Source organism: Callithrix jacchus, chromosome 7 (genome assembly GCF_049354715.1).
Source record: "Callithrix jacchus isolate 240 chromosome 7, calJac240_pri, whole genome shotgun sequence".
In the NCBI taxonomy this organism is placed as follows: Eukaryota; Metazoa; Chordata; class Mammalia; order Primates; family Cebidae; genus Callithrix; species Callithrix jacchus.
Window position 1 is genome coordinate 56,494,765 of NC_133508.1, and position 27,468 is coordinate 56,522,232.

Sequence of the window (27,468 nt, forward strand, 5' to 3'; positions counted from 1 at the left end):
AGACAAGCCACAGAATGGGAGAAAATATTTGTAGTACATATATCTGATAAAGGGCTTAGAATACATATAAAGATCTCTTAATTTTAATTTTTTTTTTTTTTTTGGTAGACTCAGGGTCTCACTATATTGCTCAGGCTACTACTTCTGGCCTCATGCAATTCTCCTGCCCCAGCCTCCCAAAATTTTGCAATTAAGATGTGAGCCACTGCTCCCGGCTTTTTTTTTTTTTTTGAAATGGAATCTCATTCTGTTGCTCTGGCTGAAGTGTGGTGGCACAGTCACGGCTCACTGCAGCCTCATCCTCACACTTTAGCCTCCTAAGAAGCTGGTACTACAGATGGATGCTACCACATCAGGCTAATCTAAAAAAATAATAAATTTAATCATAAGAAGACAACACATTGGTAAAATTATACCAATGCAGATAAGCACACAAAGAAATACTTAACATCAGTGGCTGTTAGGGAAATGCAAATTAAAATAATGAGGTAAACCTACCTACCCATTAAAATAGCTAATATTTTTTTTTCTTTTCAGATGGAGTCTCACTCTGTTGCCCAGGCTGGAATGTAGTGACTCGATCTTGGCTTACTGCAACCTCTGTCTCCCTGGTTCAAGCACTTCTAACTGTTTGACAGTTTCTTATAAAGTTAAGCATATGATATAGCCATTCTCCTAGATATTTACCAAAGAGAAATGAAAATCTGTCCACACGTATTCATAGTAGCTTTATTTGTAAGAGTTAAAAACTGGAAACAACTCAGATATCCATCAGTTGGTTAATGGAAAAACAAAATGTGGACAGTCTTTAAAGTGGAGTATCAGTAATAAAAGGAAACCAGTTATGTTACATACAACAACATGGATGCATTTCAGAATCATTTTGTTGAGTGATAGAAGCTGGACACAAAGGAGTATATACTGTGTGATTCCATTTACATATAAATTTCTAGGAAATACAAACTAGTCTAATGAAGTAAAGGAAAGGGGGTAAAAACAGAATAATTATAATGACTAAAGAAAGCATAGCCCAGCCAGGCACTGTGACTCATGCCTGTAATCCCAGCACTTTGGGAGGCCAAGGTGGGTGGATCACGAGGACAAGAGTTAGAGGCCATCCTGGCCAACATGGTGAAGCCCTATCTCTACTAAAAATACAAAAATTAGCTGGGTGTGGTGGCGTGCACCTGCAGTCCCAGCTACTCGGGAGGCTGAGGCAGAAGAATTGCTTGAACCCGGGAGGCAGAGGTTGCAGTTGTGCCACTGTACTCCAGCCTGGTGACAGAACAAGACTGTCTCAAAAAAAAAAAAAAAAAAGCATAGCTCATAACTCTTAGGTCTTGTAAACTTGTCATTTTTTAAAAATAGAAAGTAGAGACTGTTTTAAAATACTCTTTAGATAGATAGCATGAAAGAAACAAGAAAGAAAGGATAAATGAGTACAAATCAGAAAAAATGTTGGAGGCTCTAGATAAATGAGGAGGTGGTCTAAGAAAGCAAATCGAAGCCACCCCTTTGCCCCTACCACCATTGTTTTGTTTGTTTGTTTTTGAGACAAGGCCTTATTCTGTTGCCCAGGCTGGAGTACAGTGACGCAGTCGTGGCTCACTGCAACCTCTGCCTCCTGGGCTCAAGTGATCCTACTGTCTCAGCCTCCTAAACAGCTGGGATTATAGGCTTGCACCACCATGCCCAGCTAGCAGATTGATCTTAACAGATACTGAGAGATGAGGTGTATTTGGGAGAAATCGAAATCCAGTGCTTTTACTTCAATTTTCTTTATCCAACCTAAGCCATTAGGATGGTTAGGATAATTTACAATTATCGTAACACTCTGACATAATTGTCGACAGATTTGTAGACTTACCTTACTTTGACAAATGTTTACAAGTTAGAACAAATGTTTCTGATTGTTTGTCAGAACCTGCACATATAAACCACTCAGAATTCCTGTTTGATAGATTTTAAATGATTAACTAAAGCAAATGATTTAAGCAACATAATTTACTTTTTACAGGAAAGTAGTCTTAAGAAAGCTGCTAGTTTCTTGGCATCATTTCAGATGACTAAATTGAAATTCATTTGCTGTAGGAATTTTTTCTTTCTTTGTTTCTTTCTTTCTTTTCTTTTCTTTTCTTTTCTTTTTTTTTTTTTTTGAGACAGGGTTTCACTCTGTCTCCCAGGCTGGGCGGCTAGAGTGCAGTGGCACATTCTTGGCTCACTGCAACCTCCACCCCCCAGGTTTGAGCAATTCTCCTGCCTCAGTCTCCCAGGTAGTTGGGATTACAGGTGCCCACCACCATGCCCGGCTAATTTTTTTTGTATTTTTAATAGAGACAGGGTTTAGTGTTTCACCATGTTGGCCAGGCTGGTCTCAAATTCCTGACCTCAAGTGATTCCCCCCGCCTCAACCTCCCAAGGTGCTGGGATTACAGGCATGAGCCACTGCTCCCAGTCAGAATTTTTTATTTCTTTACTATTTCAGGATAGTCCTGTATGTGAAAAACCATGAGCTTGTGAGCTTATAAATATCCGATTCTGATTAGAAGCAAAAATATATTACTATTTCAATCTCATATTTTGTCTTGACACTAAAACAAATTCTACTAATTCTGTGTATTTCCAGAAAATATTATGAAGACCTTACCTTTCTCTTTATTACAGCTGCCACTTGATTTTTTTTTCTTTTTGAGACAGGATCTTACTCTGTCACCCAGGCTGGAGTGCAGTGGCACAATCCCATCTCACTGCAGATTCGACCTCCTAGACTCCAGTGACCTCCTGCCTTGCCCTCTCAAAATGCTGGGATTATAGGTGTGAGCCAACATACCTGGCCTCAACTTGCAATTTACTTTAGCTTATAACTTTTACTTTAGAAGACGTTTTTAGGCCAGATGCAGTGGCCCACGCCTATAATACCAGCACTTTGGAAGGCCAAGGCAGGCAGATCACTTGAGGTCAGGAGTTCAAGACCAGCCTGGCCAACATGGTAAAATGCTAAACCCTGTCTCTACTAAAAATACAAAAGTTAGCTAGGCATGGTGGCATACGCCTGTAGTCCCAGCTACTCGGGAGGCTGAGGCAGGAGAATTGCTTGAACAGGGAGGTGGAGGTTGCAGTGAGCTGAGATTATGCCACTGCACTCCAGCCTGGCGACAGAGCAAGACTCCATCTCAGAAAAAAAAGGTGTCTTTTTCTTCACTCAGTTTATGAAAGCTAAATTTTTGTTTTCTAATGTATGCATGTCCAGGGATTTGGAGAGGGGTTTTTTGGTTTTATTTTGTTTTTTGATACGAAGTCTCACTCTGTCGCCCAGGCTGGAGTGGAGTGGTGTAATCTTGACTCACTGCAACCTCCACCTTCTGAGTTCAAACGATTCTCCTGCCTCAGCCTCCTGAGTAGCTGAGGTTATAGGTGTGCACCACCACGCCTGGCTAATTTTTTTGTATTTTTTAGTGCAGATGGGGTTTCACCATGTTGGTCAGGCTGATCTCAAACCCCTGACCTCATGAGCCACCATGCCCAGCCCAGAGAGGTTTTTTTATGGGGTTTTGTAGAGTAGTGCGGCCTTTAAGAAAGACTAGCCAGGCGTGGTGGCTCATGCCTGTATTCCCAGCACTTTGGGAGGCCAAGAAGGCAGGTGGATCACTTGAGATCAGGAGTTCAAGACCAGTCTGGCCAACATGGTGAAACCCTGTCTCATTACAAATACAAAATTAGCCGGGTGGGAGGCACATGCTTATAATCCCACCTACTCAATCGGGAGGCTGAGGCTCAAGTCCAGGCCACTTGAACCCAGGAGACATAGGTTGTAGTGTGCCACACCACTGCACTCCTGCCTGGGCAACACAGTGACACTCTGTCTCAAAAAAGTAAGATTCTAGAGTGCCACTATACTATCATATCAGCTAGGTGCTGCTTTCTGACCTTACGGTCCTTGCTAGATTTTAGCAGGCTGAATTTCAGGCACATTCTTTCAACACCTTTTCAAATGCTGACTTGAGATATCATCATTTCTATCAACACATCTTAAATGCAGAAACGTGGGTATACTTAAAAATATTTGACTTCCTTTTCTGTTTATCTTCGTCCATGAGGCTTTCCAATATACTCATTCCTGTGGATCCCTGACCTACGCATTGTCATTAAGCATGGTCATTTCCCCTTCTCAGAAGTTCCTAGTCCTGGTCAAGCCTTTGGTTTTACCTGTACTGGTTGTCTTCCATACCATTTCTTTCATTTCTGGTGGAGAGACCACAGGATACACGGTGGTACCATTTCCAGTCAGATGACCCGAGAAGAGTCTGAAGTCTGGACCCTGGCTCCCACTTGCCATTGCTTTGGGGCTTCAGAAGCCAACTGATGTTTTCCTCTCTGATGGAGGATTCTTCAGATTTGTACTCATTGCTGCCAGAGTGAACTTCATAAAGTACACATGTGATGTATAGCTTCTCTATTTAATTCCCTCTGTTGCTTCCTTATTGGTTACAGGGTAGAGGCCACAATCCTTAGCATGGATGACATAAAAAGTTGTCTTTATCTCCTACCTGACACTTGATAATTTGGAAGCAAGGAGCTTGTAGCTCCTATCTCTTGCCACCTTCCCTTCCTCTTCATTCTATAACCCTCCAAGACAGTTTGGATATCCTCCGTAGTGTTCCTCCTACATCTGTTTCTGTCATTGTAGCTTGTACTTTGTGGGTCTAATTATCAGTTGGTTGCAACACTAGAACAGTGACCTTAGTGCAAGAGCTTATCTTTCCCTAGGGCTCAGCATAGTGCCTGACACACAGTAGGTACACAGTTTGTATAATTAAGGAAATGCCCACACATAGTGTTGGCCAGAAGGAAGTTTGGAAGATGTTTAGTTTTCCTGTGGTGTGCTTAAAAGGTATTATAAGAGCTTCATATTGTCTGTGAGGAGGCTACACTGGGAGCAATATAGCACGGTGATGAAGCATTATGCCTCTGGAGTTGGGCTGCCTGGGCTCACATCTCAGATCAGATGCCTGATCTGAGGCAAGTGATTTCACCTTTCTGTGCCTCAGTATCTCTGAAAATGGGGCTCATAAAATAAGTTTACTGTGAAGATTAGATGAGAAAATTTAATCCTTGAGTGTGCTTACTGATTGCTATTCCCTTTATTTATATTCCCAAAATATAGATGATATTTTATTTATTTATTTTTGAGGCAGAGTCCCACTCTGTCACCTAGGCTGCAGTGCAGTGGCATGATCTCAGCTCACTGTGACCTTTGCCTCCTGGGTTCAAGAATCAAGTTATATTTTAGGTTAAGGGAATTTAGTGTTAAAAGATTATCTGATGTCTGTTATAAGTAGCATCGGTGTTTTTCAATTATCCAGGTAGAACTTCTCAGCTTTTTTCTTTGATAGTCTTCTCCCACTCACCTCACCTTATAAAAAAGCCCAGATAAACACATAACACACACATACCCCCCATACACACACTCTCACTCTTTCTCTTACACACACACACGCTTTCACACACAGATTCACTCTCCTCTCTCTTAGAGACACACACACACACACACACACACACACACACACACACACACTCAATCTCTTAATTGTTAAGTCCTGTAAATTCTGCCAACAAAATGCTCTTCCTTTCCAAGCAATCCTACACACCTTAGAAGAATCTTCCTAGAGCAGAGCTTCAGTCATGTTACTCCTTCTAAAACACTCTTCAGGGAAGCCCACTGCTGACTGAATGAAGTGCTGCAGACTCAGCTTCTGGTGTCTTCTGCAGAATGACCCAAGATTCCTTCATAGCCTCGTTTCCTGCTGTCCTCCAGGATGTACCTCATGCTTCAGCTCGATTGGGCCACTCATTTACCTACACAGCCCTGCTTTTCTGCCACTGAGTAGATTGTGTTCCTGTCCCCGCAAACTCTGGCTGTTAAATGTCTGCCCTTCCTCTGAGACAACTCAAATGCCACCTTCTTCTTGAAGACTTAAAAAGAATAAATCTTATCCAAAAGTGTTCCCACCCTCCTCTGAACCCACAGAACACTGTCCTCTCATGCACTGAGGTTTTCCTTTTGGTCAGTTTTTTGGGTAAAATGGACTTCTGACTTCTTACACTTCTTGATCACAAGCTCCCCAGGGAAGAGACTGTCTTGTTTTCTTTCTGACCCTTGCTGAAGCCAGTATTCTTGCCCTTTAGTGCTCAGTAAATATTTGGACTTTTGGTTTGTTCTTGAAATGTTTTTTGTGGGGGAAGAGGATGAATCACTGTTACTATGTGCAATTTACTGTTCTTCCAAGTGTTTTACACATCTCATGTGGTTTCATCCTCACTATTCCCCAGTTAGAGACGGGCGCTGTTAGTATTCTTCTTTGCTGTATGCAGAAACCGACACATAGAGAAGGACTGAGAGACACAGATAGTAAATAATCTAATAGTATTCACAATTGTTTCAACCTGTACCAAATCCACATAATCTCAGAACTGAATAATAATCATTGTACAACCCTTTCCTTTTTTTTTTTTCCCCAGACAGGGTCTCACTCTGTTGCCCAGGTTGGAGTACAGTGGCACAATCAGGGCTCACTGCAGCCTTGACTTCCGAGGCTCAAGTGATCCTCCCATCTCAGCATCTCCTGATGGGACTACAGGCGTTTGCCACCCCGCCCTGCTAAACTTCTCATTTTGCAAAGTATAAACACTCTGTACTGGACTGATACTCTCCAAGGATAAAGGAAATCTTCCCCAGTGTCTTTTACTTAATAAATGTTGATCAAGTCAATGTGTGTAAGGGAAATACATTATTGGTACTGTTTCTCCATTGTTTTTTTTTTTTTTTTTGAGATGGAGTTTTGTTCTTGTTGCCCAGGCTGGAGTGCAATGGCGCGATCTTGGCTCACCACAACCTCCACCTCCCAGGTTCAAGTGATTCTCCCGCCTCAGCCTCCAGAGTAGCTGGGATTACCATGTGCCACCACACCCGGCTAATTTTGTATTTTTAGTAGAGACGGGGTTTCTCCATGTTGGTCAGGATAGTCTCGAACACCTGACCTCAGGTGATCCACCCGCCTCGACCTCCCAAAGTGCTGGGATTACAGGTGTGAGCCACTGCACCCAGCCACTCTCCATTGACTTTTTTACTTGAATCATAGGAATAGGCAGCAACAAAATAGCTATAATGATGTATAAATAGAACAGAATGAATCCCCGATTCTTATATTTAATTTCACAAAGATGAGAATCCACTTATTGGTTGCATGGATGGGGAGGAGCTTGAGATATTGGAGATATTAGGGGAAAAGGGACTCCTTATACCCTTTTCAGCAGTTTGTAGGCCTCAGCCCATTTGGATTCATTGTATCTCCAGCCAGTGCACAGAGGGGAGGAAATATTTTCTGGCTTGATTTGTTGACTATTTCTCATTGATTTTAAGTAATTCAGGTTTTTTGTTACCACTTATATAAGTCAATCTTCTGTGGTTTCTGTTTCCTTGAGGGGCTGCAGAGTAACAGTTGTAAATTAACCATGGATAGTGTTAAAATCCAGAGAAACACATTGTTGTCATACATAATGAGAGACAGTCCCCTTGCTGCTCTGCTGACCTCTTCATGAGGTCTACCTTTGTGTAGAAAGAGCCATGACTCGGAGTCAGACAACCTGGGTTTGAATTCTACTTTTTATAGGTTTTCATAAGGTTTCATCATAATATGAGGTTTTCATAATAAGCTTTCTAATGTGGTACACTACCTGACACTACAGATGTTAATATCTCCAAAACACACCCCCCCCCCCAACAAATGCAATCTGTCTTTTATTGTGTTTATCTAAACTTAACAATCTCCAACTATGTTTCTTGTTTTATCCATTCTTGGAAGCTGTATGGCTGTCAGAATTCTGAAAGTTGGACTAAGTGCTGTACACACTCATTTAAAAGGACCCCTTTTTGAGTTTGGCTTTTCTTGAGCCAGAGCACATCAGTAATGACTCTACAGTTACCTTTCATATCTTTGTTTCTTTCCATTGCCTGGCTTGTTTGCTTGTTTTAATCAGAATCCTGGTAATTGACGTCCACCTGAGAAATCCCTGCAGATGTTCCAGCCCCTGTCTAGTCCACATAGCCACAGGAAGAGTAAGGTCTTGTAAAATAGTCATCTTCTTAGTATGTTTCCTAAATACCCGGTGGCAATGTTGACTTTTGAGAAGCTGATTAATACGGACTAAATTTACCATCTCTGGGTCTTTGGTCTGGCACACTTTCTTGGTTAATTCACATGACTTGGCATTTAGATGTGGACACCTGGGACGGTCTGTCTTTTCCTCAAAGGATTAAGTAACACAGTTTGAAGCTGACTTAAAACTGTTTTTTTCCTCATTAATGGGGCCCTGAGCATCTTTCATAAATCAGGAATGTGTCTTGGAAATGTAATTCTCACTAAACCAAGTTCCAAGGGTATTTTCTATAAAAGCACGTTCTTGTTTGTTCTGTCACAACACATGCATTTTGTAATTGTAATAGCGTTGACAGAAGCATGATTGAACAGGAAGCATGCCCATTATAAATAGGTCAATTTGATATAAATTCATGTTAAAAGCACAAGTACAGCTTTATTAGACACAAGACAACTCTAGGAAAATATTGATTACATTTTAAAGCAAAATGGTCTAGTTCAGCAGTCAGTCTGAAAGGATCCTCTATTAAAAAAATTATACACACACACATACACCCTGAAAAATTGCTTAAGTTAATGAAATGGCAACTGTGTAAAGGGTAGGAAAAAATCGATTCTGATTTTCAGCTGTGGCTCATCCACAGTGTGATCCTATGCAGCCAGTGAGTTGTACTTTAGTAAAGGATTAGCTATTATATATATTATAGTACACTTTTTTTGTTTTTTTGAAACGAAGTTTCGCTCTTGTTACCCAGGCTGGAGTGCAATGGCGCGATCTCAGCTCACCGCAACCTCTGTCTCCTGGGTTCAAGCAGTTTTCCTGCCTCAGCCTCCCAAGTAGCTGGGACTACAGGCACGTGCCACCAGGCCCGGCTAATTTTTGTATTTTTAGTAGAGACAGGGTTTCACCATGTTGACCAGGATGACCAAGAGATCTCAATCTCTTGATCTCGTGATCCCTCCGCCTGGGCCTCCCAAAGTGCTGGGATTATAGGTGTGAGCCACCGTGCCCGGCCCCGCCTTTTTTTTTCTTAAAGCAAGGTCTCTGTTGCCCAGGCTGGAGTACAGTGGTATGATCATGGCTCACTGCAGCCTCAGCCTCCCAGGCTAAAGTGATCCTCCCACCCAAGCCTCCTTAGTAGCTGGGAGCACAGACATTCACCATCATGCCTGGCTGATTTTTATTTATTATTATTATTATTATTATGTTTTGTTGTTGTTTGTGGAGATGCAGTCTTATTATGTTGCCTAGGCTGGTTTCAAACTCCTGGGCTCAAGTGATCTTCCCACCTCAGCCTCCTAATGTGCTGGGATTACAGGCATGAGCTGCTGCACACGGCCTATATTAAGCTTCTGACATTTTCTATCAGGGCTGTGGCAGAACTTAGTGAGTTCTGTGTTAGACACTATTAGAGACTTTCCATTTTTCTAATATAGCAACTGTAAGGTTGTTTTCACTCTACAGATGAACAGGTTGAGGCTGGGCAGGGTTGACTCAGAGCTGACTTGCAGGGCCTGGAGCAGCGGTTTGGGCCCAGCCTGTCTTGCTGTAGCATCAGTGCTCTGGCCACTCACTCAGCAGGAGAGTACATCCTGCATTTTTGGGGAAATTAGATCTTCTCTTTCAGACATGTAAGAATGAAGAATTGCCTTGTATCAGGCTTCTAGGATCTTAAAGACTGGTAATTCCTATTTGAGCATATATGACTACAACTTGTTCTATTAGGGGCTAACATCCAAAATACATTGCTACCCAAAGACTGCAATCAAATTTTATAGCCTGCTTGTTAATTCCTGCTGATTATATTTGCTTCTAATTATGTGCAGTGAAGTAAAGCTTTATGATCTGTGGCATGGTGAGAACAAAGATTTTTCCTTATATTTGTGAACTGCCAGTGAATATGGTACTTAAGTTTTTGGTTTTTGCTCGTGTATCTTGATGTAAGTTACACAAAATAAAACGGAGTTACTTTGCTATTTTAACTAATCTTTTAGATGTACATTAAAATTTAGCACTGATGACTATACCTTAGGCTTATTAATATAGGAACCTTGTTTAAAATGTTACAAGTAAGCTGAAGTGAGGTCTTAATAATTGCCATAGGTTATTAATAGATCAAATAGTTCTATAGTCTTTTTTCCCCTGTGATCTTTTATAGACATGTTTCAAAGTGAATTTCCATATTTTTTTTTCTGTTCCTCTTCAGTGAGTTGTTCTTCCTTCATTGAAAGTCCATAGGCAATTGCAAAGTTGGTTGTACAGGAGCATATATGACTACAACTTGTTCTATTAGGGGCTAACATCCAAAATACATTGCTACCCAGAGACTGCAATCAGATTTTATAGCCTGCTTGTTTATTCCTGCTGATTATGTTTTCTTCTAATTATATGCAGTGAAGTAAAGCTTTATGATCTGTGGCATGGTGAGAACAAAGATTTTTCTAAATATAAAATGAAGTTGCATTGAGCAACTAGAAATTGTCCATAACTATAATGGCCAGCAACATACATTTTCCCCCCTTTTCTTACCAAAAGGTGGCTTAAGGTGTACATTACTGTGCCTCCATTGGTGGTTCTCCTTTTAAATTTGTAAAATTCTCTTAGGCATAAGATAAGGCCTATTATTTATGTATCTTATCAGTATTCTATATATAGTTCATAGGTGCAGTGTTCTCTGTTCTTTTTACTGCTAAAATAGCATCTGATGAAATGTTAAGGAATTGCTCCTTAAAAATGTAAGTTTATCTACTAGCTGGTTTTATGATGTTCTGTCAGGCACTAAGCATGCATTAAATTGCATGGTTAGATTGGTTCGGAGTAGTTTCATTTTAGAGGAATATGTGCCAATTCTTTTTCTTCTCCAAAAGACATGGTTTTAGAGCATGGCCCTGGGCCTAATGTTAATTCCATAAGGCTCCTTTGTTGTGTTCCCCCCACCACATGCCCGCAACTGGTCTTTGCCATGAAGAAGATGTGTACCTATAATCAGGCATTTCTTTACTTTAGGGTTATTTGTCATTTCAGACAGCATGGACTTTTGAGAACAGGCTTAAGTTGGGGAAGGCAAAGTTATATAAACTGTATTCATTGTTAAATATTTGCTTCCAGGGAGGGTGAAAAATGCTTTGTACTTTTTCCTTTGGCTTTTTTCCTTCAAAAGAGCTTGTCATGCAACAACAACAAAAAGTGGCCAAGGGCAGAGAAAACTCTTCTCTTTTCCATGTTGCTTTGTTTTTATTGTAAGACAAACCTTTCATGTTTTATTGTTACGAAGTTTAAACCTGGCCTAGAGGTGCCAGTCTTTAGTGGAAACAGCTGCAGAGTTGGTGTCCCCCGATCAGGTGGGACTTCTTTGAAGCAACATGTTGCCTTTTAAAAGAGAATTGTGCATGTGAGAACTTGAATCTGTAAAACTCATCAGCGGTTCTCCCATTGTTTATCTTTTAAGTAACTGAGATAGCTAACTTTAAGTAAAACATTGCAATTAAAAATCATTTTCTAAATTACTTTTTTCTGAAGAGAATAGTCTTATTACTTTTTGTCTTTAAAATATAGAAATGAGGGAAAAATCACCCTTAAGAATTGAAGATATAGTAGCCTAGTTAGTTAAAGTGGGCTGCTAAGACCATAGAGCACATTCTTCAATAACTCCTTTTTGCTGGTCGGAACTGTGATTTTTATTTCATATTTATACTTGCAGGTAAATGCCTATAATAGGAGCAAAACTGAGTGGTTGGGCATATTTCTGAATTCTAGAGATTGAAGATTTTCTACTTGATATTGATTCATGTGGAAGCATTGCTCATCTTTTTGATTGAGTGATACTGTTAGCAGTGGAGTTGGCATCGTTTTTGGTCTACTGCTAGGAAAAGTTGAGCATCAGAGAGCTTTTTCTCTTTGGGGGAAAATAGAAGAGACAGGCATGGAGTCAGAGGGACAAGAAAAATGCTGAAGTATTTTCCTTTGGGGCTTTTGATTTCTTTGCCAAAAAAATTGCCTCCAGATGGAGAAGAGCAAAAGCTCTGATTGTAAGCCATTATGTTTTTACTGGCCTATCTCCTCATCCCATTGCCTGGTTTGGAATCTGTAAGCCAGTCCAAATCCTTTACCTCATTTTCTAGTACCAAAATTCTGTCTTACTCATCTTACAGCTGCAAGGAGTGAGACAGGTCGCCTTAAAGTTGAACCCTGTGCCATTTTATAAACTAAGCAACAGCAGAGTCTTGCCAAGGTATCAGTATCAATGGCTTCCATGTCTCTGAGGTTCTTGAATCACACCTACCAGGTCGACTTCTTGTGTCTGTGACTTGTACGGTAGAATTTGTCTGGGAATGAATCTGAATAGGCCCTTTTGGCTTTGTGAAGTCTTGTTACCACCCGGGTTGTCTAGCATTCTGAGCTGTATGGGGAGCACAGTCATGTTTTGGCTGTTATTTCACTGGCAGTAGAAATCTTAACATTCCAATTTCCCTTGAGGGGTAGTAATCATTTAGGGGTTGAAACTGTAGAGGAATCCAACATCTGGACATCGTGGGTACAGTGGCATTGGAGTCTGACAGACTTGAGCCCAGATCACTGTTCTGCAACTAACTAAACAGTATTCTTGGGCAAGTCATTTTCTTTATCTGAGGCTCTGGATGGACGTCTTCTCTTCTGTCTAGATGTTCTGGCTTGTTTGATTGCACAGACTTTAGGAATTGTTCTGGATCTCTGCTTTTTATCCTCCTCAAAAAGCCATCACTCCAAGTGCCAAGGTGACAAAGGGAGCTTCCTGTTGACACTCTCTCACACTTTGGCTATGGTATCCCTCTTTGAGGTTGGTAGGAGAGCACAGGATGCTGGAGGCTACTTGCCAGTGTAGAGAGGGTTGACTCTAGAGCAGTCTCCTGGCTTGTTCCCCTGCCCCACACCCTGCAACTTGTCTAGACAGAATAGGGAGTCAAGTTTTTATTTCCTGCTGGGCAGGAGAACCAAAGGCATCTATACAACCTCTGACAAATAAAGACAGTTAGAAATTAGAAAATTAATTCTCTACCAAATTATGGAAAAAATCTGTTTTATGATGTTTACATTTAAGAAATGTTACTGTTATCGTTGTGAAGTTACTGTTATGAGATTTGTCATGTTTTTTTCTCTTTGTAGGTACTGGTTTTGGATTAGGAATTGTTTTCTCACTTACCTTCTTTAAAAGTAAGTGTGACTTTTACTGTCTTTTCAACATGATGTTGTAGTGTATACGTATGTAGTAGGGACGCTTCCAGGGGACACACTGAAACCCATCCATTTATGGGGTTAGGTAGGCCATTATAAAATAAGTTAGATAAAGAATGTGGACTTCAAAGAGGTCGAAATGGGTCAGGCATCTCCAGTATTCCCCGTGGGCACTGAGGCAGGGAGCCTGTTAGCCTAAATATGATAATGCAGAAGCCCATACTTGATGCCAGTGAGTCATTTGGCCAAGTCTACATGCTCAACTATTTCTAACTAATTGTAATTTTTTCTAGAGGAATTGAAAATGCAAATCTGCTGGTAATAGAAACAAGTAGACCGGAAATAAACATACTTCTTAATCAAAAATTCTCCTAAGCAAAAGGCAGGCAATATTCTTTTCATTCTGTGGAAGAACGTCTGAAGTTTGGATATTTAATAGATGCCAAAGGGATCATTTTGACCTCTTTCTATGAAGAACTAGTGGGAAGTACTTGACTAGAGAATCATACTTAACACGTAGTGCTGATGTGAAAGAATCATGTACAGAGTGGCTTAAGTAAACCCCATGACTTACTATTATAATCAAAGTATGTAAATATTGGGAAAATGCTTGCATCTTTTTAGAATTCACACATCTTAATGGCTAAGAAATTAGTTAAAACGAGCAGATGATTAGAACTGATATAAAAAAGTTAAAAGGTTTATCTACTGTTTTCATATTTCACTAATTTTCCTCAAACTTATCAGCATAGGCATTTAACAAATATTTGCTAAATTAATAACTTTACTAGTTTACACCTCCTCATTTTTGGGGCCATTAATGAAGCACTGATAAAAATGTATAGTTATTATAGTCATTAATATGATGCATGTTGAATATTTATTGAACCCTAAGTGAAATGTATTTAAGAGGATGGGGAGCTTTATCTTCTCTTAATAGTTTCCTATTGGGATTTTTCCCTTTTCTGCTCACTAGGAAGAATGTGGCCATTAGCCTTCGGTTCTGGCATGGGATTAGGAATGGCTTACTCCAACTGTCAGCATGATTTCCAGGCTCCATATCTCCTACACGGAAAATATGTCAAAGTATGTACAGAATATATATTTCTCTTTCTTTCAGAAGAAAAGGAGATTTCTCCTGAGCCCCTGAAGAATTCTTTAGACTGTATGTAATGAGTAAACCATGTGTTGCATTGTGGCAGCACTCAGATACTAATTGCTCTTTGGCCTTAAGCGATGTCATCACTGCTTTGGTGCTAAAGTCTCCCCTGTGCCTTCAGATGCATATGTGCATTCAGATATATACTCATATGCTAGCCGATTGGAATTAAGGAACCTGCTTGAACGTGTATCATCAATGGTAAGGTAGATTGTGTTAACTATCTGTAAGTAGCAATTTTTGTTTAAGATATCAGAGTGTCCTGTAGACATCTCACATGTATTTATGCAAAGACTTCCAGAACTCAGCCATGATTCTGCTTTTTATTAGTTTTTTGTTTTTGTTTTTGTTTTAAGATGGAGTCTTGCTTTGTCATCCAGGCTGGAGTACAGTGGCGCCATCTCAGCGCACTGCAACCTCCACCTCCTGGGTTCAAGCTTCCCAGGTAGCTGGAATTACAGGTGCCCACCACCATGCCTGAGTAATTTTTGTATTTTAGTAGTCACCATGTTGGCCAGGCTGTGATTCTGCTTTTTAATTGAAGAAGGCAGTCTTGTGTGTAAGTCTCACATGATTCTGCCGAAGTCCTGTCTTCAGCTGGATTTTATTTTATTTTATTTATTTACTTGAACAGAGTATCACTCTGCCGCCAAGGCTGGAATGGAGTGGCGTGATCTTGGCTCACTGCAGCCTCAGCAAGTAGCTGGGACTACAGGCATGCGCCACCATGCCCAGCCAATTTTTGCATTTTAGTAGATACAGGGTTTCACCACATTGGCCAGGCTAGTCTCGAACTCCTGACCTCAGGTTATCTGCCCACTTCGGCCTCCCAAAGTGCTGGGATTACAGGCAGGAGCCACCGTGCCCAGCCTTCAGGTGGATTTTTAATGCTGCATGCAAGCTGAAAACTTCTTACCCACGCCTCCAAAGGGAACAGGGCAGCAGGCTTCCTCAGGGCTTCATATGTTGCTGTCTTTCCCTTTGCCTCGCTTGATGATTAGTTACTATGGGATTTAAGTGACAGGATCATGGGAAGCTGGATGCTCAAGGACAGAGTTGGCACTTATTTTGTATTTCCAGGGCCTGAAACAAAATAAGCACTCAAATAAATGTAAAATGAGTGAATGCAGTAAATTATTCTATTAGTGGTGAGTGCTGATGGCCTCAGGCTTCCTAAGGCATAACCTTTGCAACAGCAGCACCCTTTTCGGTGAACAGCTTCACACTCCCCACATGCACAAGTGACTTGTGAACAGGGCAGCAGGAGGACTAGTGGAAGGGGCACAGAAGCCAGGAGACCTGGGTGCAAGCCAGTCACTTGCTTCCTGTGTGATCTTAAGTCATTTCACTTCTGAGCTTCCATTTTCCTCCGTAAAATGAGGGTAATAATTTCTACCTACAGTGTTGTTGTGAGAATTAGACACGAAAATGTTTTTAAGCTGTGAGGTGCTAAATACACAGAAACATTGGTTGTTATAGATAAGGCCAGCCCAAAAAGGGTGATTGACTTGTCCATTGTTCCACTGTAATAACAATAGAGTGGAAAATGTGGTACAAATGCATGTCCCAATTCTAGTCAGGAGTTGTGGCCACAAGGGCCACCAAATCTCAAATAGCAATATCCTGCCACAGCCCTGCACCTGCCATTTTAGAACCTGCTCACACCATCAGCTGCCTGCAGCCAGCCCATGTGTGCTGGACAGATGGGAGCAGGGGAGCCATCTCTGCACCAAAGCAAGAGTGAGGTCATCACAGGGAGATGGCGCAGCTGCGTGGCATCGAAGCCGGCAGCCGGCCTTTTCCACCACTCCCTGGCTCCTCACTTTCCTGGCACCAGAGCTGATTGTGGAGAGAACCAAAAGGAGCAGAGAGAGAAGCTTCAGGTCTTTTGCTTAAAACATTTCCATTGTTCCAAACTGTTGTCAGGGGTAATGGCTCAGGGGTGATTATATGCATATTATGTATTTAATGTCTGGGAGTTACTGTGGAAAATATTGTTCCATCTTTTACATTTGTGTGTCCTGCTCCAAATGGCCTTGTAACTTTATCTGAACTTGAGTCTGTGCCTCGATGTTGTCATCCTCCGCTCCCTGAAAAATGGAGCAAAATCCCAACTTCGGCTTACTCAGTGCAGTCCTATTATAATAACTGCTTCTTGAGTCCCTGATCTGCCCCCAAAACCATCCTGCTTGTTTTATCTTTAATAATCTTTCCCTCTGGACCCCTCAGTGGATTTGGGAGAGGTGTCACTATCTTCATTCAGCTGATGAGAAAGCAGACTCTTTTTTTTGGAGATGGGGTTTCTCCATGTTGGCCAGTCTAGTTTCGAACTCCTGACCTCAGGTGATCCACCTACCTCGACCTCCCAAAGTGCTGGGATTACAGGTGTGAACCACTGTGCCCAGCCGAGAAAGCAGACTCTTAACCAGGGTTGAGAAACTCGGCAAGGCCACGTAGTTCTTAGGCTGATTAAAACCATGCTCTCCCCACTCCCCTGAGATGGCTTAGACAGGTTTTAGGAATTGTTATCCAGCTCATGGTGGTTTGGCCTATTCCACTCGTTTCCTACTCTTCTTCCTATGAGATTGGGACTGGGGGGCACTCTTAGGAACCTGGGTGGGGTATACATAGTCCTGATGTGATACAGTTTTAATGTAACAGTGTGATCAGGTTTGGGCCTCTGGCCCTTTGGGTCTGACCTGACACAGCAGAGGGGGTTGTCAGAATGCCGTCTGACTCGCTGTCTGCAGAGTTTTAAGCTGAGTGTCCTTGCTTTACAGGAGCAGGAGCAGTGACTTCACCTGAGAACATCCCAGTGGGAGGACAAGAGAAATCATGTTTATTCCTCAGGAATACTGAAGTGCCCTGGAGTAAGCTGCCATTCTTCTGTAACAATGTTATCAGTGATGCTTTAAACTCCAGCACCTGGTTATGTATTTGAAACCAAGTCTGTTTCTTGTTTTGTATTTTCTCTCTGGAAATTGTAAGGAGGTGGTCTTAAATAAATTAAACAAAAATAGGAAGCCCATTGCCTGGCCTTTGTTTCTTCGCCTTTGGTCTCTGAGCATGAGGAGGACTGTACGTGAACTGCTGGCAGCTGTAGCCACCTGCTCACAGCCTCTCTGAGAACCCCCTGAAAACAATCAGTGAGAATTCCTTCCCACTCGCCCCCTCATGCATAGTTTTCAGAACTCCTTCACCTCGCACATCAGAAGTTGAAGATTGCTGCTGCATGGCCTGATGGAGATGACTGATGTCTTAAGGCGCCTTTCCTTCTGTGGCAGCTCTTCGTGTGTTCTCATCTGGGACCTGGCAGGGCACATCTCACCTGCGCCTCCTGTGAGGAGGTCACACTGCTGCTGTATTAGCAGGGGAGGAAACCTGGCTGTATGGATGGCCCACTCCATTAATGTCAAGTCCTGCCGCTTCATAGAGCTTTATACAGTTCAAGCTTCAGCTCTGGAGGGCGGAGGAAAGCTCATGGCTCACCCACCGGGCTGGAGGGGCCCATTTGGGGTTGATTTTATCTTCATGTAGCAGCTGAGGTTTGAGGACAAAATGGCCACTTCTAATGTCCCTCTGAGTTTGTTCCTGTGGTTTCACTTGAACCAGGAATGCTAGATGCAAAAGTCATTTTAGCAATTTCTTCAGACAATGTACAGAACCCCAGAGCTCAGCCTTTCTTACTTCTTTTTCCTTATCATAGAATTAAGATAGGCAGGCCCCCATCCCACTTGCCCCTGTATCTTATAGATGTTGATTGAGCATCTACTATACAATAGGCACTGTTGTAAGCAGCAGAGATTAAATGGATAAAAAGACAAGCTTCTACCTTCAGGGAGCTTAGAGTCTGACGGGAAGACAGACATGCAAACGCAACTCTGAAGTGTTTTAACGGAGAGGAGAGGTGTGGGCAAAGTACACTGAGAACAAAGGAGAAGGAGCAGCTACGTCTCCTGAGGAAGGCCCCACAGGTGATGGAATACCTGCACTGAGACTTGAAGCTGACTGGGGAATCCCAGACAGAAGGAGGGTAGCCTCTGTGTTGGCTCAGGATCATGTAATGCATATTATAGCTGGGAAACCACCAGCAGTTCAGCATAGCCAGGGTGTGCAGAGGCAGGGGAGAGGTGTGAAGGGGGAGGCTGGGCAATAGGGTACAACTCCTGTCTGCCTCCAGTTCTGGAACATTGATTAAACCTTAGTTCTTTTTTTTTTTAGAGATTTTTAAGAAATAATTTTATTTACAGAATTTCACAGAGGATTGATAAAATGTCATGAATATAATTTTTTTGGCAATAATTAGCAGAATCAGAGTAGATTAATATATAAGGTCACATGGTATATTAGTAATACAAACTGAAGATTAAACCTTTTTTCTTTTTTTTTTTTTGAGACGGAGTTTTGCTCTTGTTGCCTAGTCTGGAGTGCAATGGCGTGATCTAGGCTCACCGCAACCTCTACCTCAAGCAATTCTGCTTCAGCCTCCCAAGTAGCTAGGATTAAAAGTGCTATAGGAAGTGTATTCAGGGTAGCAAATACCCTCCCTCATCCTCCCCACTCCCTTTTCCAGAAAGGTCTGCTAGGCTCTGCCCTACAAACTGCCCAGGCTTCTCTCCTCTCTGGGCTTGTTTTCGTCTGGATCATCTGAAGTCCAAAGATGGGCTTAGCCCTGGACTGGAAGTCATGGCCATAGCCACATGGCTGTTTTTCACTTGGTCCTCTTCATTCCGTGATTGAGGCAACCCATGTAATTAAAAGAAAAATAATGTGCAACCTGTTTCATCCCTTCCACTTGTTTTCTCCCTATTTGCTTTAAAAGTATTTTTGTGCTGGGCAGAGTGGTTCACACCTGTAATTCCAGCACTTTGGAAGGCCGAGGCAGGCGGATCACGAGGTCAAGAGATCAAGACCATCCTGGCCAACATGGTGAAACCCGTCTCTAATAAAAATACAAAAATTAACTGGGCATGGTGGCACACACCTGGAGTCCCAGCTACTCGAGAGGCTGAGGCAGGAGAATCGCTTGAACCCAGGAGGTGGAGGTTGCAGTGAGCCGAGATCACGCCACTGCACTCCAGTCTGGCGACAGAGAGACTCTGTCTCAAAAGTATTTTCCTTCCCCAATTTTTCTGTCATTTTTCCATAAACAAGGTGGCCACAAATTCCTAGACATGTTAGCAAAATATGGAGTAGAGAGGGACATTGGAATCAAACTTTTTTATCATTAGTTGTTAGGTTTTAGACATTTATTTGGATGGCTCTCTGGCACCTTGGAAGCACCACTGAAGCGCTCTGGGAAATGGGTCAGCTCTCTGAGGGAATAGTTCTTGACAGAGGCCAAAGGAAGCACTGGCCACTTGCTTTAGTTCTAGAGTGCTTTGTATTCCCGCCTTGTAGCCCTTAGCGGAAGCTGGCCAGAAGCACACTTGATCTTGTCCCTGCTCCCTGCCTCCATTTCAGATCAACCTTCAGAAAGTCCCAGCTTGTTGGCAAAGGCAAACATTCTGTGTTACTCTGAACGTTCATTAGTAATTCAAGTCTTCTGGGGCCCTGTTCCCTTGTGGGCTTGTGCAACTGACTTTGCTTCTTGTCTGCCTTTCTGGAACCAAATCCAAGGAAATTCATGGGATTGGGGAGAGAGTGATGGGAACCCAGCAGGGCACAGGATGCTAGGATGAAACTGTGGCGCCCCAAAAGTGGCCTGCTCTGCCAACATACATAAATACATACAGTCTGAGCTTGACACTGTATAATTTGGCCCAGAACAATATGTATTTTGAGCTCATTTAGGTGAATGACTTTGGCATTCCAAGTACCCGCTGGGGAAGCCTTTATCAGGCGGCATTTGCCTTGTGCAGGAGTATGCCTTTGTTCTGAGAAACACACTCTGTTGAGCTGTCGCCTTTAGTGAGTGTCATCCTCTCATCCATTTCAAAAGGTCCCAGATGCAGACTTGAAGTCCTGCTTGTAGAAAACGCAGGGGTTGGGAATGGAGGAGATGACTATGTCGGTTTGCTTTTAGTTTTCCCAAACCTCACTGTTTACATTTTTAAAAAATGTAACCAAGCCATAATTGCATTTTACTTGTCGTGGTTCGATCTGATTGTATTGTTGAAGGACTATTTTTGAACCTGTCCAAATAAACTCTGCAAAATATTTCCACAAGGATATGACTCCATGGCACTTGGACAGCCTTCATCCTGAATGGTACTGAGACACAAATGGTTTCCTGTTGCATGCTTTCTAATTCCCCAAATGCAAACGGGGTGGAAGAGAGAAAGTGGAAATTCTAAGTACCCAAAGGAATGTTAAATTTAGAATAATAAGCTCATCTGGAAGTTATCACCACTTTTTTCTTTAAGTGCGCTGCATCGCTTCCCCTTGGACACCAAAGCTTGGTATTGGGGTAAAGACAGACTTGGACAGGAGCAGGGGAGAAGCCCCATGTCTGATGAGGGCCTCTGTGTGGAGCAAGAGTGAGAGTCAGTGACAACTGTTCCTGCTGTCAAGTGCCTGGACAAGAGGAACCAAGGGAGAGGCAGGGCTGTAAAGCAGCAAGCCCGTAGGATCTGGAGTCAGGAGACTGGATCTAAGTTCCTACTCTACCACTTACTTGCCATGGGACCACAGGAAGTTTCCTTAACCTAAGCAGTTGTTGCAGGCTTGGCCCAGTGGCTCACACCTGTAACCCCAGCACTTTGGGGGCCAAGGCAGGTGGATTGCTTGAGCCCAGGAGTTCTAGACCAGTCTGGGCACCATAGCATGATCTCATCTCTACAAAAAACACAAGAATTAGCCAGGCATGGTGAAATACACCTATAGTCCCAGCTACTTTGGAGACTGAGGAGCGAAGATCACTTGAGCCCAGGAGGTTGAGGCTGCAGTGAGCTGTGATCATATCACTACACTCCAGCCTGGGCGACAGAGTGAGACCCTGTCTTAAAAAACCACACACACACACACACACTCTCTCTCTCTCTCTCTCTCTCTCTCTCTCTCTCTCTCTCTCTCTCTCTCTCTCTCTCTCACAGAGTTCTTTACTGAGCACATGGTCTTGGAGCTAGGCTAGAAGGGAAGAAGGGGAAAAGACACTGAAGAAAGAGAACTCAAGGAGCTTCCACCCAGGTAGCATAGAACTATTACTGAGCATCTGCATTCAGGATAATTGGCTTCAATTGTTTGACCCTCACTTAAGCAGTTCAGAGCCAGAAGGTGGAGGTGGAGGAAGATGTCAAGAATTCTTGAAGGAGGTGTGGGCAGGATGATGAATCTTTAATAGGGAAGAAATTGGGGCTAGAAAAAAAGAGCTCATTATCAACTGTCAATCAAGTCATCTTTATTCCTGGTCTATCGTTTGAACTAGGCAGAACATATATCATGAGGATTAATTTTTACAAACCTATGATAGAAGTACTATTATCCTCATTTTAAAGATGAAGAAACAGATTTTGGAAGGGCAAATTAACTTGCCCAAGGACAAGTAGGTGAGATGATGCAGGTGGAATTTGAATCTGATTCCGGAGGCCAGACTCTTAACCTATGTTCTATGCTGGTCAAAAATCTGTTTAAAGCAGGAGGGTCATTTCAAAGGAAAGCAGTTTGATACAGTTTAAACCTGATTTGAGATACTTAAACTAGTTGAAATGGATCGGAGCCAGTTTCACTGAGTTTAAATTAGTAAGAATAAGTTGATCCAATTTGAAGTCAGCTGTATTTGTTTAAAAAAATAATTCTGGCCAGGCGCAGTGGCTCATGCCTGCAATCCCAGCACTTCAGGAGGCTGAGGCAGGTGGATCACCTGAGGTGAGGAGTTCAAGACCATCCTGACCAACAAGGAGACCCCCTTCATCTCAAAAAAAATATATGCAAAAAATTAGCCAGTCATGGTGGCACATGCCTGTAGTCCCAGGTGCTTGGGAGGCTGAGGCAGGAAAAGCACTTGAATCAGGAGGCAGAGGTTGTGGTGAGCGGAGATCACATCATTGCTCTCCAGCCTGGTGACAGAGTGAGACTCTGACTAAAAAAAAAAAAAAATTAAAACAAATAATTCCTATGTCTATTAATCAGAAACACAATTGACAATCAGACCTTTGGGTTACTGATGAGTTCGGCTAAGTCCTTACAAATATAACAAAGCATCATGACGTTTTATTGGCTTACACATCTTAAAATCTATACACTTTTCAATTAGATACTTAGATTTCTTTTTCTTTTTTTCCTATTTTCTTTTCTTTCTTTTTTTTTTTTTTTTAAAAGACAGGGTTTTACTCTTGCCCATGTTAGAGTGCAGTGGTGTAATTTTGGCTCACTGCAGCCTTGACATCCAGGGCTCAGGTGATCCTCCCACCTCAGCCTCCTGAGTAGCTGGGACTACAGGTACACCCCACCACACTTGGCTAGTTTTTTTTTTTTTTTTTTTTTTAGAGATGGGGTTTCACCATGTTGTCCAGGCTGGTCTTGAACTTCTGGACTCAAGCGATCCACCTGCCTCAGCCTCCCAAAGTGCTGGGATTTCAGGCATGAGCCACTGCGCCTGGCCCTAAGTTTATTATTTCTTATTATGTGGCATTCTATGAGAAACAACTTTCCCTTCTCCCTCAGCTATTTAGTTGTTTATCTATATCAATATGGACTCATGGATTCTCATTTTATTCAATTTATTACAATCCGTTATTATTAATATTTATTACTCAAATTGTATAGATTTGTCCAGTAGGATCTCTTTCAAATGGGTGTCCGTATCCCTTTGACATATCCACTCCATTGTCACGGACTTTCCTTGTATTTGCCCTACCCCAGCCTTGGAATCAGCAATTTCTCCAATTCCTTTTAGTGGGAAGTGGTATTAAAAACCAGGCTCTCTAGGTGTGCTCGTTGCTGTGGTGTGCCATTGCTTAGACACACCAATAGCTTTGTCCACCTCTTAGCCGACAAAGCTACAAAATATGTGTGTCTATGTGTGCGTGTGTATGTGACCTTGAGTTCATGCTATCTTAAGTCTAAAACCTAGGGTTTAATTTAGCCTTCCTGCCATCCATATTTGTAACTCCCTTATCTAACAGTGAGACATGTGGCTCTAGGGATTTGATTTTGAAGGAGCAGTATCTATAAATTAGGTCTACTTGGCTTCTGTGTGTGTGTAAGAGTATAAATGTGCTGTGATTCCCCTCCAGTCTCTTGGTCTTTGTCTGCCCGTGTATATGTCTTCCTGTTTCCCATCACTCTTTTCCCTCTAGCTTTTCTGCTGTCTGTATCTCTGATTGTGATCAAGACCTAAAGTACCTTTTTTTTTTTTTTTTTTTGAGACAGAGTCTCTCATTCTGTTGCCCAGGCTGGAGTGCAGTGTCACAATCTCGGCTCACAGCAACCTCCACCTCCTGGGTTCTAGCGATTCTCCTGCCTCAGCCTCCTAAGTAGCTAGAATTACAGGCTCCCACCACCATGCCCAGCTAATTTTTGTATTTTTAGTAGAAATGGGGTTTCGCCATGTTGCCTAGGCTGGTCTTCAACTCCCAACCTCAGGTAATCTGCCCACCTTGGCCTCCCAAAGTGATGGGATTACAAGCGTGAGCCACCGTGCCTGGCCTAGAGTATATTTTTATTATAATAGTTATGGAGTAGTTTTATTCTATTTTTCAGTTAGGTAGTTGAGTTTAATGTTTTCTATATTTTTATTTTTATTAGTTATTATAAGTAATGTTTGCTATATTTTTAAAGCCCTTAAATTAACTTGCTTTTTAAGTGGGTGGCTCTGACTGATTATTCCATGGGTCAGTGACTTTCAATCAGAAGAAAGGCTTCCCCAAATTCTTACTATAGAGCATGCACTGTTCCCACCTGAGCTTCCCTGGGTCACTGTGTAATCATGAGAAAGTCACTTGATCTCTCTGGGCCTCATTGTAAGACAGTGGTAATGACCCCTATCCCTTCCTTCCACATGGTCCGGATGTGAGGTCAGGCACCCTGTGATTGAGGAGAGAAGAAAATAACCAGATAAAGAGTTCATTTTATAATGTAATCAATTACATAATAAATTATACGGAAAGAATAATCTCCCATCGAAGTGGGGGTATATCCATTATAGTATCACATGATAAACTCTTCATACCACAGAAATTAAAGACTCGCCACCGTTCCAGACGTGACCTCCTCTTCTCCCCATGGGAGCAGACTTCGTGGATAAAACCCAAATTCTACTTGGTTTACTGGAGAAGTGCTCCTGTCAAGGAATGAAAATAGGATTATAGATCTTCTCTTCATCAGTTCGGATACATCTCTTGAAGACTAGGAGATAAAGTTACAGAAGCTAATGCTAGAATTAGTCAGGAGCCAATCTATTAGGGTTTCCTGAAACCTCTGCCTGGGCCCCCAAAACCAACCATAAAACTTCTTTCTGGTCTGGACCTGTTATCTGCGAAGCCTCAGTTTGATCGGGGGTGGGGAGCCTTGAGGAATTTCTTTAACCATGCCAGAATCTCTGCAAGTCTTCCAACCGGACTTCCGGCTTTCAATCTCTCCCTCTCCTACCAGTCTTGACTATATTTTATGCTTGTTGTTTTCTGCTCAGAAATTTTCAGTGACTCCCCAATAGGCACAGAATATAGATCTCAATTTCTTTTTCTTTTTTTTTTTTTGAGGCAGAGTCTTGCTCTGTCACCCAGGCTGAAGTGCAGTGGCGTGATCTTGGCTCACTGCAACCTCTGCCTCCTGGGTTCAAGCGATTCTCCTGCCTAAGCCACCTGAATAGCTGGAACTACAGGCGCGCCACCATGCCCAGCTAATATTTGTATTTTTAGTAGAGACAGAGTTTCACGATGTTGGCCAAGATGGTCTGGATCTCTTGACCTTGTGATCTGCCCACCTTGGCCTCCCAAAGTGCTTGGATTACAGGCATGAGCCACTGCGTCCGGGCATAGGTCCCAATTTCTTAGCGCAGCCTTCAAAGCCATTTAACTCCCATCTCCACCTCACCCCATGTGGAGCAGGATAGGGGCTAAGAGCAGGGGACTCTGGAGTCAGACGTGTGGGGTTTGAATTCCAATTCTCCCACTTACTAGCTGTGGGGCCTTGGAAGTTGTTTACTCAGTCAATGCTTTAGTTTCCTCATCCACAAATGGGAACAATCATAATAATACCTGCCTCAAAAGGTTATTACCTACATGAGAATTAATTAATATTTGAAAAGCCCCTTCATCAGTACCTGACATATAGTAATGTTAGAGCGTTGCCCCTCTCCACACTCTTTTTAATCGAGTCTCTACATGGCAGCCAGTGTTAAACATAAATTGGATTATATAATTTATCTTCTCAGAATTCTCCAATGGCTTCTTATCCCATTTGGTGAGAAAGTCAAAGTCATTACAGTGGACAGCAGGACTCTGTAAGACCTGGCCCTCTTGGTATGTCTCTGACCTTGACTCCCACCCACCCCTCCCTCGTTCCTCTGCCCCAGTCCTGTCGCTGTTGTTCCTGCACACCCGGGCCCATTCCCAACCCTGGGCCTTTGTACTTGCTCTTCTCTGCATAGACCGCTCTTGTCCTAGAGATCCATCCATGCAACGTGCTTCTTCGTCTCCTCCACGTCTTGGCTCAGATGTCACCTCTGCCGGGCATGGTGGCTTGTGCTTGTAATCTCAGCACTTTCAGAGGCCGAGATGGGAAGATCACGTGAGCCCAGGAGTTTGAGACCAGCCTGGGCAACACAGGGAGAGATCCTGTCACTACCAAAAATACAGAAATTAGCTGGGTGTGGTGGCGTGCACCTATAATCCCCAGGAGGCCAAGAACAGAAGATTACTTGAGCCCAGGAGGTCAAGATCAGCCTGGACAACGTGATGAAACCCCATCTCCACAAAACATACAAAAATTAGCCAAGCCTGGTGGCACACACCTGTAGTTTCAGCTACTGGGTGTGGAGTCTGGGGAGGCTGAGATGGGAGGATCGCTTGGGTCGCAGTAAGCCAAGATTGCCCCACTGCACTCCAGCCTGGGCAACAAAACGAGATCCTGTCTCAAAAAAAAAAAAAGAATGTTGCCTCCCCTGGGAGATCTTACCCGAGCACTCTGGTTTTTATAACCCTCCCCCCGTCTTGACACACGCAGACCCTAACTCCCTTTCCTGCTTCCTTTTTCTCTGTGGGATTGTATTTACCTACTTGGTTGGTTGCCTGTGTTCTCCCACTGGAATGTAAACTCCCTGAAGGCAGAGAATTTTATTGGTTTTGTTCACCGCTTTATCCTTAGCACCTACCCAGAGCCTGACACAAGGCAGGCACTCGGTAACCATTTGCTGAGTAACTGAATATTAGTATATTAACTCTATTCCAATCAAACTACTTATTGATTTATGAAACACCCCTTACAAGTGACAACTGCATCAAACAAGGAAGTTCCATTTCTCAGCGTGGGCTGCTTTCTTGATGTGCCCAAGCCTTGCCCATCTCTTGAGCTCCTGCTCAAATCCCACCTTTTCCAGCAAGCCTGTTCTTTTTCCCTTTTTCTTCTTCTTCTTCTTTTTTTTTTTTGTGAGACAGAGTCTTGCTCTGTCACCCAGGCTGCAGTGCAGTGGTGTAATCTTGGCTCACTGCAGCCTCCCCATCCCAGGTTCAAGTGATTTTTCCACCTCAGCCTCCCAAGTAGCTGAAACTATAGGTGCACACCACCATGACCAGCTATTTTTTTTTTTTTTTTTTTTTTTTTTGTATTTTCAGTAGAGACAGGGTTTCACCGTGTTGGCCAGGCTGGCCTTGAACTCCTGATCGCAAGTGATCCTCCCGCCTTGGCCTCCCAAAGTGCTGGGATTACAGATGTGAGCCACCGTGCTGGCCCCCTGGGAGTTCTTCCTTCTCTGAACCCCCCGGCCCACATGTCTGGGCACCCTCCTTGTCAATAAGCCTTCGCTTTGCTGATTCATATGCCAGCCCTTCTCCTTTCGAGGG

The 27,468-nt window shown here is 42.7% G+C and overlaps 1 protein-coding gene across 1 annotated transcript in view; it reads left to right on the top strand.

Moving 5' to 3' along the window:
• The window catches only part of MICOS10 (mitochondrial contact site and cristae organizing system subunit 10), a 30,839-nt gene extending 13,289 nt beyond the window's left edge, over positions 1-17,550 (top strand). The window contains exons 2-4 of the mRNA XM_002750374.7: positions 13,300-13,347; positions 14,345-14,454; positions 17,308-17,550. Of these exons, the coding sequence (XP_002750420.1) occupies positions 13,300-13,347; positions 14,345-14,454; positions 17,308-17,322 (173 nt within the window). The 3' untranslated portion in view covers positions 17,323-17,550. The remainder of the gene's footprint in view (positions 1-13,299; positions 13,348-14,344; positions 14,455-17,307) is intronic.
• Positions 17,551-27,468: the final 9,918 nt, after the last annotated feature.